This window comes from Oncorhynchus gorbuscha, linkage group LG08, assembly GCF_021184085.1.
Source record: "Oncorhynchus gorbuscha isolate QuinsamMale2020 ecotype Even-year linkage group LG08, OgorEven_v1.0, whole genome shotgun sequence".
Classification (NCBI taxonomy): Eukaryota; Metazoa; Chordata; class Actinopteri; order Salmoniformes; family Salmonidae; genus Oncorhynchus; species Oncorhynchus gorbuscha.
In genome coordinates this window covers 69,323,179-69,333,868 of record NC_060180.1, presented here as the reverse complement: position 1 = coordinate 69,333,868, position 10,690 = coordinate 69,323,179, and the positions used below count along the sequence as shown (strand labels likewise).

The 10,690-nt window shown below is 45.4% G+C and overlaps 1 protein-coding gene across 1 annotated transcript; it reads left to right on the top strand.

The window, feature by feature from the left end:
* The first annotated feature begins 4,546 nt into the window (after positions 1-4,546).
* On the top strand, positions 4,547-8,899 carry LOC124040690 (protein shisa-like-2A). Its single transcript, XM_046357765.1, has 3 exons — positions 4,547-4,778; positions 8,146-8,282; positions 8,802-8,899. Exons 1-3 carry the CDS (start codon positions 4,597-4,599, stop codon positions 8,897-8,899), a joined length of 417 nt encoding a protein of 138 aa, XP_046213721.1. The 5' UTR covers positions 4,547-4,596.
* Positions 8,900-10,690: the final 1,791 nt, after the last annotated feature.

Below are 10,690 nucleotides of genomic sequence, written 5' to 3'. Positions count from 1 at the left end.
CCAGGTAGAACCCTCTGTGTAAAGGAACTCTCCGTGTACTTGGAACTCAAAAGAGTTCTACCTAGAACCAAAAGAGTTCTACCTAGAACCAAAAGAGTTCTACCTAGAACCAAAAGGTTTCTACTTGGAACTAAAAAGGGTTCTTCAAAGGGCTCTCCTATGGGGACAGCCGAAGACCCCTTTTTAGGTTCTAGATAGCACCTTGTTTCTAATAGTGTAATTATCCAACTTCATGCCATGGTCTTTATTGATGTTCACAGGTCGACACTGAATAGTAGATGTCAGATAGCAATCACCATGGATATCTTACATCTGAAATCCATTTGGCTTCAATCTCTTCAGCATTTCTTTGCTATTCATCCATGGTTAACTCATTACTCATTACCAGTACACACTACACTTTCACAGAAGCTGCATGGACAAAAATAATGTCCAATATAAAGAAAACATGGGAATGTCGGTGTTAGAGCCGATTTGGACATATTTGTATAAAAGACTGAACATATGGAGCTCCATGTATATTTGTGTAAATATATTAAATCTTAATGTAAATGATGAAATATTTTCGGTACGTACCTTTATGATTTATATTACCTGATTGAGATATATTAATTTGTTGTTAGTGTAACTCAGTTGTTGGCCCCCACTCTTGCCTGTTCATTGTATTGTGGTAAGTGTGTTAGGATAAAGGCAGGAAGTTGGGCCTTCGGGAGAGGGAGAGTCCTTGCTAGATGCGGGAGCGATATAGTTTTTTGACCATACAGACAGGTCATAATATGTATTTTCCATATAAAGTCAGCTATGCTTTAAGTTGATTGGAGAATCATTTATTTGTTAGATATAAGAAGAATAAACATTTTTGTTGCACCATATCCCTGGATGTCATTGAATGTTTGGCCGTTTGAAAACCTTGAGTGTGGACTGTATGCGTACCAAACAACCCCGCTTCAGGCTTGGGCAGTGGCTATGGTAAAGACGAAAGGAAGCCACTACAGTCGGTTTTATTGTTCATGATAGTTTAATTAAGAATGTAATCATCCAGCTAGATGTTACACTGTCCTTCTCTCAGCACATATCAAAGCTGCAGGCTAAAGTTAAATCTAGACTTGGTTTCCTCTATCGTAATCGCTCCTCTTTCACCCCAGCTGCCAAACTAACCCTGATTCAGATGACCATCCTACCCATGCTAGATTACGGAGACATCATTTATAGATCGGCAGGTAAGGGTGCTCTCAAGTGGCTAGATGTTCTTTACCATTCGGCCATCAGATTTGCCACCAATGCTCCTTATAGGACACATCACTGCACTCTATACTCCTCTGTAAACTGGTCATCTCAGTATACCTGTCACAAGACTCACTGGTTGATGCTTATTTTTAAAACCCTCTTAGGCCTCACTCCCCCCTATCTGAGATGTCTACTGCAGCCCTCATCCTCCACATACAACACCCGTTCTGCCAGTCACATTCTGTTAAAGGTCCCCAAGGCACACACATCCCTGGGTCGCTCCTCTTTTCAGGTCGCTGCAGCTAGTGACTGGAACGAGCTGCAACAAACACTCAAACTGGACAGTTTTATCTCAATCTCTTCATTCAAAGACTCACTCATGGACAGTCCTACTGACAGTTGTGGCTGCTTTGTGTGATGTATTGTTGTCTCTACCTTCTTGACCGTTGTGCTGTTGACTGTGCCCAATAATGTGTGTACCCTGTTGTGTGCTGCTACCATGTTGTTGTCATGTTGTGTTGCTACCATGCTGTGTTGTCATGTGTTGCTGCCATGCTGTGTTGTTGTCTTAGGTCTCTCTTTATGTAGTGTTGTGTTGTCTGTCTTGTCGTGATGTGTGTTTTGTCCAATATTTACATTGTATTGTATTTATATTTTTAATCCCAGGCCCTCATCCCCGCAGGAGACCTTTAGCCTTTTGATAGGCCGTCAGTGTAAATAAGAAAGAGTTCTTCACTGACTTGCCTCGTTAAATAAAGGTTAAATAAAATAGATAAATAAAAATACAGTATATATTGTCTTCTAACATGGAGTATCTTTTATCTGGTCCTCAATGCAGGCTGCTTTGAACCCATTTTGTATATTTTCATCAATCCTGTTTAGCATGTGTTGACAAACCTTTTAACAAATCTGTACAGACCCCTTCCTGCGTTTGCAAACATTTCCGCATGAGGGCGATGCCAGCAAGTTGGTCACAGAACAATGGGGAGTCTCTATTTAAATGTTGCTTTTGAGTGCATTTCACACTACTACTTGGATCTTCATTGGATTGTAAAGACTCATATGAATGTCCTGCTTATTATAATGTTTGTGTCATCATCGCAAATCAACTGCATTATACATAGAAAAGATTTCAACTTTAACCAGTAAATGGCTCTTTGGCTAGCTTTCGCTACAGCCTATATCAATGAGCGTTAGCAATCTAGCTAGCAACTGCTGCATGCAAAATAGTTACTTTGTAAACATCACTGCCAAATATAATCTTAGCTACTGTTCAAGCAAAAATAATTGTACGCATATGAGAACCCCAAATAGTTTTTTTGTTGAGAAGTAACAGAAATGCAAATCTAGGCTATGCTGAATGGGCCCAAATCACGATGGCTTTCTTACTGCAGCCAAGAGTCGCGAGCAGCTGTACATGCCGTCAGTGTGTCGTGTACTGGAACACAGTCTATCACCTAGGTGGAGGGAATTACATTAACGATGGAGATTTGAGAATGTTCTTTGGTTGATAGACAGTTTTGTCTAAGAGTCACAGAGCTATCGTTATAGAGATATCTGAGATATTGTTACAGAGATATCGTCGCAGAGCTATCGTTAGAGAGATATCGCCTTCTTGGCCAATTTCAAGCAGGCTGCTGGTGATCTATAATGCAATTGGTTATTTTTCTGCCAGTAGATGCTCACAGTAGCCAACAACCAATGTCTAATTAAACTATCATAGACAGCAAAACAGACATTCCTGTTTTTTCTTAATATTGGACATTATTTTTGCCCATGCAGCTCCTGTGAAAGGTGTGGACTCATTAGGCCTATGTGCAAAGCCCATTGAATGAAAGGTGTCAGTGACTGTAGGAAGTGAGAAAGTGTGTGGGGGCATGACTGTATTCGCAGTTCCATCCTACACTCATACAACCAATGACTGGGGCTCCCGAGTGGCGCAGAGGTCTAAGGCACTGCATCTCAGTGTTCGAGGCGTCACTACAGACCCTGGTTTGTTTCCAGGCTGTATTACAATGGGCCATAACCTGGTTTGCAATAGATCTAGGCTACAGTATATTTTCTAACATGGAGTATCTTCTATCTGGTCCTCAATGCAGGCTGCTTTGAACCCATTTTAGTATATTTTCATCAATCCTGTTTAGCATGTGTTGACAAACCTTTTAACAAATCTGTACAGACCCCTTCCTGTGTTTGCAAACATTGCCTCACGAGGGCGATGCGAGCAAGTTGGTCGCAGAACAGTAGGGAGTTCTTATAGAACGCCTGCAAAACAAGCCTCTATTTAAATGTTGCTTTTGAGTGCTTTTGGATTTAATTGGATTTTAAGGCTCATATGAATGTCCTTCTTAATATAATGTTTTTGTCATCATCACAAATCAACTGCATTATACTGCATTAACTTCAACCAGTAAAATGGCTCTTTGGCTAGCTTTCGCTACAGACTATATTAATGAGCGTTAGCATTCTAGCTAACAATTGCTGCATCCAAAATGATTATATTGCAAAGATCACTATCAAATATAATCTTAGGAATTTTTCAAGCAAAAATCAAAACATCATTGTAAGTGTATGAGAACCCCCCAAAAAGTTATTTAGTTTAGAAGTAATAAAAATGCAAATCTAGGCTATGTTGAATGGGCGCAGATGGTGATGGTTTCTTACTGCAGCCAAGAGTCGTGCGCATCGGTACATGACGTCAATCCAGAACCTCCACCTCCGGCTTCTTCACCTATGGGATCGTCAGAGGGGGGAGGTGATGAGGAGTATTTCTGTCTGTAATAAAGCCCTTTTGTGGGGAAAAACTCATTTGGATTGTCTGGACCACCCATGGCTGGACCTTTTCCCAGCCCTGTGAAAAACATAGATTAGGGCCTAATGAATGTATTTAAATTGTTTGATTTCCTTATATGAATAGTAACTTAGCAAAATCTGTGAAATTGTTGCATGTTGTGTTCATATTTTTGTTCAATATAGATTCAGACAAATGGCTACTGTGTATTACAATAGACTAACCTACACAAGAGGACCAGCAATCCAAACTGGCTATCAAGCAGAGCAATTAGTGTCTCTTATGTCCCCGTCTAATTAAAGTGTTTTATTCATTTATACCCATTGTAGGGTGTTGTATCAGAGAAAGAGAGAGAGACAGAGAGAGATGTGGATGGAAGGAGGTGTGGTGGGGGGACTCCAGAATTCAATATGGTACATCGGGATGCAGTTTTTCCACATTTCTCTGTCATGCTCGGAAATGTGAAGCCTACTATGGTCAGCAAGGACACATTGTGCGCGACATTGCAATAAAACCCTTACACAGCTAAGGAAATTGCCTCATTATCCTCGACAGAGCTTTCTTTTTTTCTTACCAGCATGACTGCGAATTGCACAAGCTACTACAGCGCAGAAAATGCTTTTGTGAATGGCTTTTTGTGCCCGAAAGCGGGAAGCGGTGCCCACGCGGTATTCTGCTGCGGATTTAACGATATCAAGTATTGCTGTGATGACCCCAACAGTTTTTTCCCCTACGAGTATGCATACATGTGGTGGCTCAGGTAAGGACTTTTTACACATCTTTGATTTGATGTTATACCAATTCATCCGTTTTGTTTTTCATATATAGCCTTACCCTATCTTGGGGAAATCTCATTCAATTCAAGGGCTTTATTGGCATGGGAAACATGTGTTAACATTGCCAAAGCAAGTGAGGTAGATAATATATAAAGTGAATATATAAAGTGAAATAAACAATACAAATGAACAGTAAACATTACACATACAGAAGTTTCAAAACAATAAAGACATTACAAATGTCATATTTTATATATATATATAGTGTTCTCATTCACTGCTGCACTTTTAAGTTTGCATAATGTTTGATATTGTGATGATGTACACCTACTATAGGTTGCAGTAGGCTACTGTATAACGAGGGAAGCTAATGCAAGGAGAAAAGTACCTAAATTAAAACTGAAAATAAAAACTGAAAAAGTGTACAATACTGTATCCAGGGGCAGACTGGGACCAGACTTTGTCCCTGGTATTTCTAACACACTGGCCCATGTTTTTCCTCGATAACCCCATTATTAGCCAAATGATATATATTTTATTTAACTTTTCTTTAACTTGGCAAGTCGGTTAACAACAAATTCTTATTTACAATGACGGCCTACCCCAGCCAAACCCGGGCAACGCTGGGCCAATTGTGCGCCGCCTAATGGGACTCCCAATCACTGCCAGATGTGATACAGCCTGGATTCAAACCAGGGACTGTAGTGATGCCTCTTGCACTGAGATGCAGTGCCTTAGAACACTGCACCACTCAGATGGACCAGCCCATCTGACATTAGCCCGAAATGCTGGATGGCCAGTCCGCCCCTAAATGTATCACTCTCAGAAAGAGTGCAATCTATTATCTGTCATCCCTATCACCTTTCTCTCTGCTCTCCCCTGCCTTTCCCTCCCTGTCTTCCCCATCACCTCTCTCTGCTCTCCCCTGCCTTTCCCTCCCTGTCTTCCCCATCACCTCTCTGCTCTCTGCCTCTCCCCCCTGTCTTCCCCATCACCTTCCCTCCCTTTCTTCCCCATCACCTCTCCCCTCTCTGCTCTCCCTTGCTCTCCCCTGCCTTTCCCCTTTCCCTCCCCTGCCCCTGTCTTCCCCATCACCTCTCTCTGCTCTCCCCTGCCTTTCCCTCCCTGTCTTCCCCATCACCTCTCTCTGCTCTCCCCTGCCTTTCCCTCCCTGTCTTCCCCATCACCTCTCTCTCTGCTCTCCCCTGCCTTTCCCTCCCTGTCTTCCCCATCACCTCTCTCTCTGCTCTCCCCTGCCTTTCCCTCCCTGTCTTCCCCCATCACTTCTCTCTCTGCTCTCCCCCTGCCTTTCCCTCCCTGTCTTCCCCATCACTTCTCTCTCCCTCCCTGCTCTCCCCTGTCTTCCCCATCAACCCTCCCCTGTCTTCCCCATCACTCTCTCTCTGCTCTCCCCTGCCTTTCCCTCCCTGTCTTCCCCATCACTGTCTTCCCCTCTCTCTGCTCTGCCCCCCTGCCTTTCTCCCCCCTTTCCCTGTCTTCCCCATCACCTCTCTGGTCTCCCCTGCTTTTCCCTCCCTGTCTTCCCCATCACCTCTCTGCTCTCCCCTGCCTTTCCCTCCCTGTCTTCCCTATCACCTCTCTCTCTGCTCTCCCCTGCCTTTCCCCCCTGTCTTCCCCATCACCTCTCTCTCTGCTCTCCCCTGCCTTTCCCTCCCTGTCTTCCCCATCACCTCTCTCTCTGCTCTCCCCTGCCTTTCCCTCCCTGTCTTCCCCATCACCTCTCTCTCTGCTCTCCCCTGCCTTTCCCTCCCTGTCTTCCCCATCACCTCTCTCTGCTCTCCCTTGCCTTTCCCTCCCTGTCTTCCCCATCACCTCTCTCTGCTCTCCCCTGCCTTTCCCTCCCTGTCTTCCCCATCACCTCTCTCTCTCTGCTCTCCCCTGCCTTTCCCTCCCTGTCTTCCCCATCACCTCTCTCCCTCTGCTCTCCCTGTCTTCCCCATGCCTTTCCCTCCCTGTCTTCCCCATCACCTCTCTCTGCTCTCCCCTGCCTTTCCCTCCCTGTCTTCCCCATCACCTCTCTCTCTGCCTTTCCCTCCCTCTTCCCCATGCCTTTTTCTCTCCCCTGTCTTCCCCATCACCTCTCTCTGCTCTCCCGTGCCTTTCCCTCCCTGTCTTCCCCATCACCTCTCTGCTCTCCCGTGCCTTTCCCTCCCTGTCTTCCCCATCACCTCTCTGCTCTCCCCTGCCTTTCCCTCCCTGTCTTCCCCATCACCTCTCTGCTCTCCCCTGCCTTTCCCTCCCTGTCTTCTGCCCATCCCTTCTCTCTGCTCCCCCTGCCTTTCCCTCCCTGTCTTCCCCATCCCTTCTCTCTCTGCTCTCCCCTGCCTTTCTTCCCCATCACCTCTCTCTGCTCTCCCCTGCTGTTCCCTCCCTGTCTTCCCCATCACCTCTCTCTCTGCTCTCCCCTGCCTTTCCCTCCCTGTCTTCCCCTCTCTGCTCTCCCCTGCTGTTCCCTCCCTGTCTTCCCCATCCCTTCTCTCTCTGCTCTCCCCTGCCTTTCCCTCCCTGTCTTCCCCATCCCTTCTCTCTCTGCTCTCCCCTGCCTTTCCCTCCCTGTCTTCCCCATCCCTTCTCTCTCTGCTCTCCCCTGCTGTTCCCTCCCTGTCTTCCCCATCACCTCTCTCTGCTCTCCCCTGCCTTTTTCTCCCATCACTTCTCTCTCTGCTCTCCCCTGCCTTTCCCGCTCTGTCACACATTTATCACATTCTCTCGTCTTCTCTTCCTCGCTCCCCCTTTCTCTCACCTTCTCTGTCCATTGCTTTCTCCCGGCCTTCCCCTAATCTCTTTCTCTCCTTTCCCCATCTGTCTCTGTCTCTTTCTTCATCTCTTTCTCTCCTTTCCCCATCTGTCTCTGTCTCTTTCTTCATCTCTTTCTCTCCTTTCCCCATCTGTCTCTGTTTCTTTCTTCATCTCTTTCTCTCCTTTCCCCATCTGTCTCTGTCTCTTTCTTCATCTCTTTCCCTCCTTTCCCCATCTGTCTCTGTCTCTTTCTTCATCTCTTTCCCTCTCCTTTCCCCATCTGTCTCTGTCTCTTTCTCTTTCTTCATCTCTTTCTCTCCTGTCCCCATCTGTCTCTTTCTTCATCTCTTTCCCTCCCCGTCTCTCCCCATCCCTCCCTGTCCCCATCTGTCTCTGTTCTTTCTTCCCTTTCTCTCCTTTCCCCTCCTCTGTCCCTTCATCCCTCCCTCCCCATCTGTCTCTGTCTCCTTCATCCTTTTCTCCGTCCCTCCCCGTCCTTCCCCGTCCCTCCCCGTCCCTCCCTGTCCCTCCCCGTCCCTTTCCCCCTACTCGCCATCCTCTTTCTCTTCTCCTTATTCCTTCATCTCTTAGCGTCGGGGCCCTGATAGGTCTGTCCATAGCAGCAGTGGTCCTGCTGGCCTTCCTCATCACAGTCTGTGTCCTCTGCTACCTCTTCATCGCCACCAAGCCCAGTCGCCTTGACAACGGCCTGCCACTCAGAACACCAGGTGGGTAACACTTCAGGGGTGGGCTAAGGTCTTGACACATCATCTAAAGGTATGTGATGGGATACATAGAGCCGGGCTAAGGTCTTGACACATCATCTAAAGATGTTGGGTAGGATACATACAGTGCATTGGGATAGTATTTAGACCCCTTGACTTTTTCTACATTTTGTTTATGTTACAGCCTTATTCTAAAATGGATTAAATATGTTTTCTCAGCAGTCTACACACAATACCCCGTAATGACAAAGCAAAAATAGGTTTTGATACATTTTTGCAAATGTATAAAAAACAAAGTACAGAGAAATCCTTGATGAAAACCTGCTCAGGACCTCAGACTGGGGCGAAGGTTCACCTTCCAACAGGACAACGACCCAGCAAAGACAACGCAGGAGTGGCTTTAGGACAAGTCTCTGACTGTCCTTGAGTGGCCCAGCCAGAGCCCAGACTTGAACCCGATCTAACATCTCTGGAGAGACCTGAAAATAGCTTTGCAGCAACGCTCCCCATCCAACCTGACAGAGCTTGAGAGGCTCTGCAGAGAAGACCCTACAGCAGAGAAGTCACACCCTACAGCAGGGCTGCCCAACCCTCTTAGCGTCGGGGCCCTGGAGATCTAACTTCCTGTGGGTTTTCAGTCCAACCTTCATTTAACACACCTGATTCTACTAATTAGCTGCTCAACAAGACCTTAACTAGCTGTATCAGATATGCTGAATGAGGGTTGGACTGAACATCATCTAAAGATGTTGGGTAGATCTCCAGGAAGAGTATTTGGACTCAACTTTTTCTACAGGACAGTAGATCTCCAGGAAGAGGGTTGGACTGAAAACTTAAAGGACAGTAGATCTCCAGGAAGAGAGTTGGACTCAACCTACAGGACAGTAGATCTCCAGGAAGAGGGTTGGACTGAAAACTTAAAGGACAGTAGATCTCCAGGAAGAGGGTTGGACTGAACCTAAAGGACAGTAGATCTCCAGGAAGAGAGTTGGACTCAACCTACAGGACAGTAGATCTCCAGGAAGAGAGTTGGACTCAACCTACAGGACAGTAGATCTCCAGGAAGAGGGTTGGACTGAAAACTTAAAGGACAGTAGATCTCCAGGAAGAGAGTTGGACTCAACCTAAAGGACAGTAGATCTCCAGGAAGAGAGTTGGACTCAACCTACTGGACAGTAGATCTCCAGGAAGAGGGTTGGACTGATAACCTACAGGACAGTAGATCTCCAGGAAGAGGGTTTGGACTGAACCTAAAGGACAGTAGATCTCCAGGAAGAGGGTTGGGCTGAACCTACAGGACAGTAGATCTCCAGGAAGAGGGTTGGGCTGAACCTAAAGGACAGTAGATCTCCAGGAAGAGGGTTGGGCTGAACCTAAAGGACAGTAGATCTCCAGGAAGAGGGTTGGGCTGAACCTACAGGACAGTAGATCTCCAGGAAGAGGGTTGGGCTGAACCTAAAGGACAGTAGATCTCCAGGAAGAGGGTTGGACTGAACATACAGGACAGTAGATCTCCAGGAAGAGGGTTGGGCAGAACCTAAAGGACAGTAGATCTCCAGCAAGAGGGTTGGACAGCCCTGCCCTACGGTAACCTGTGGATCATCAGAACCTTCAGAACGTTTATAAGCTGTTTATTGACACTTGATAGTGTCCTGTAATGATTTGTTTAAAGTGAGCAACCTACGGTCATTGATAACATATCAATAAGGTCTCTGTATAGTGTGACAGTGTACTTACTTTAAAGTGAGCCACCTACGGTCATTGATAACATATCAATAAGGACTCTGTATAGTGTGACAGTGTACTTACTTTAAAGTGAGCCACCTACGGTCATTGATAACATATCAATAAGGACTCTGTATAGTGTGACAGTGTACTTACTTTAAAGTGAGCCACCTACAGCCATTGATAACACGTACATATAAATGAGGCAAATGTAGTTAACGCTTAAGGAATTATCACTGTCAGCTAAAACAAATAAACATTCAAGACAAGTTTAAACATATTTTTTTATTTTGTACATTTGAAACCTCTTCTCATTTATACTACACCTGATCACCCTCCCTATTCCTAACACATGGTATGTCAAATTAAAACCTTAAAACAATACGAATACAGTCATTTTTTTTTTTAAATCCAGCAATGCAAATTACACTGAACATTATACAGGGTTGTGAACAGTGTAGCTTATCCCTGAGCTGGTCGACAAACGGTTCTGGTCTCTCTGATTGCTGGAGGCACAGCATGTTGGTTTCAACCTTAAAAGTAACAAAGGTAGCATTTTCTTTTTAGAAGTCTGTTACATTCGCTGGATAAAGGCATTTCTGTGCTGCACTGATATGACAGGTTGGCTGCATTGTCAGTGGTGGAAAAAAGTACCAAATTCTCATACTGTAGTAAAAGTAAAGATG

Excerpts from the sequence above, each read along its gene's own strand:
- LOC124040690 (XM_046357765.1), top strand. The coding sequence starts at position 4,597 with ATGACTGCGAATTGCACAAGCTACTACAGCGCAGAAAATGCTTTTGTG. Across the intron at positions 4,779-8,145 it reads GCATACATGTGGTGGCTCAG|CGTCGGGGCCCTGATAGGTC; the intron begins GTAAGGACTTTT and ends TTCATCTCTTAG. Across the intron at positions 8,283-8,801 it reads CCTGCCACTCAGAACACCAG|AGCTTGAGAGGCTCTGCAGA; the intron begins GTGGGTAACACT and ends CCAACCTGACAG.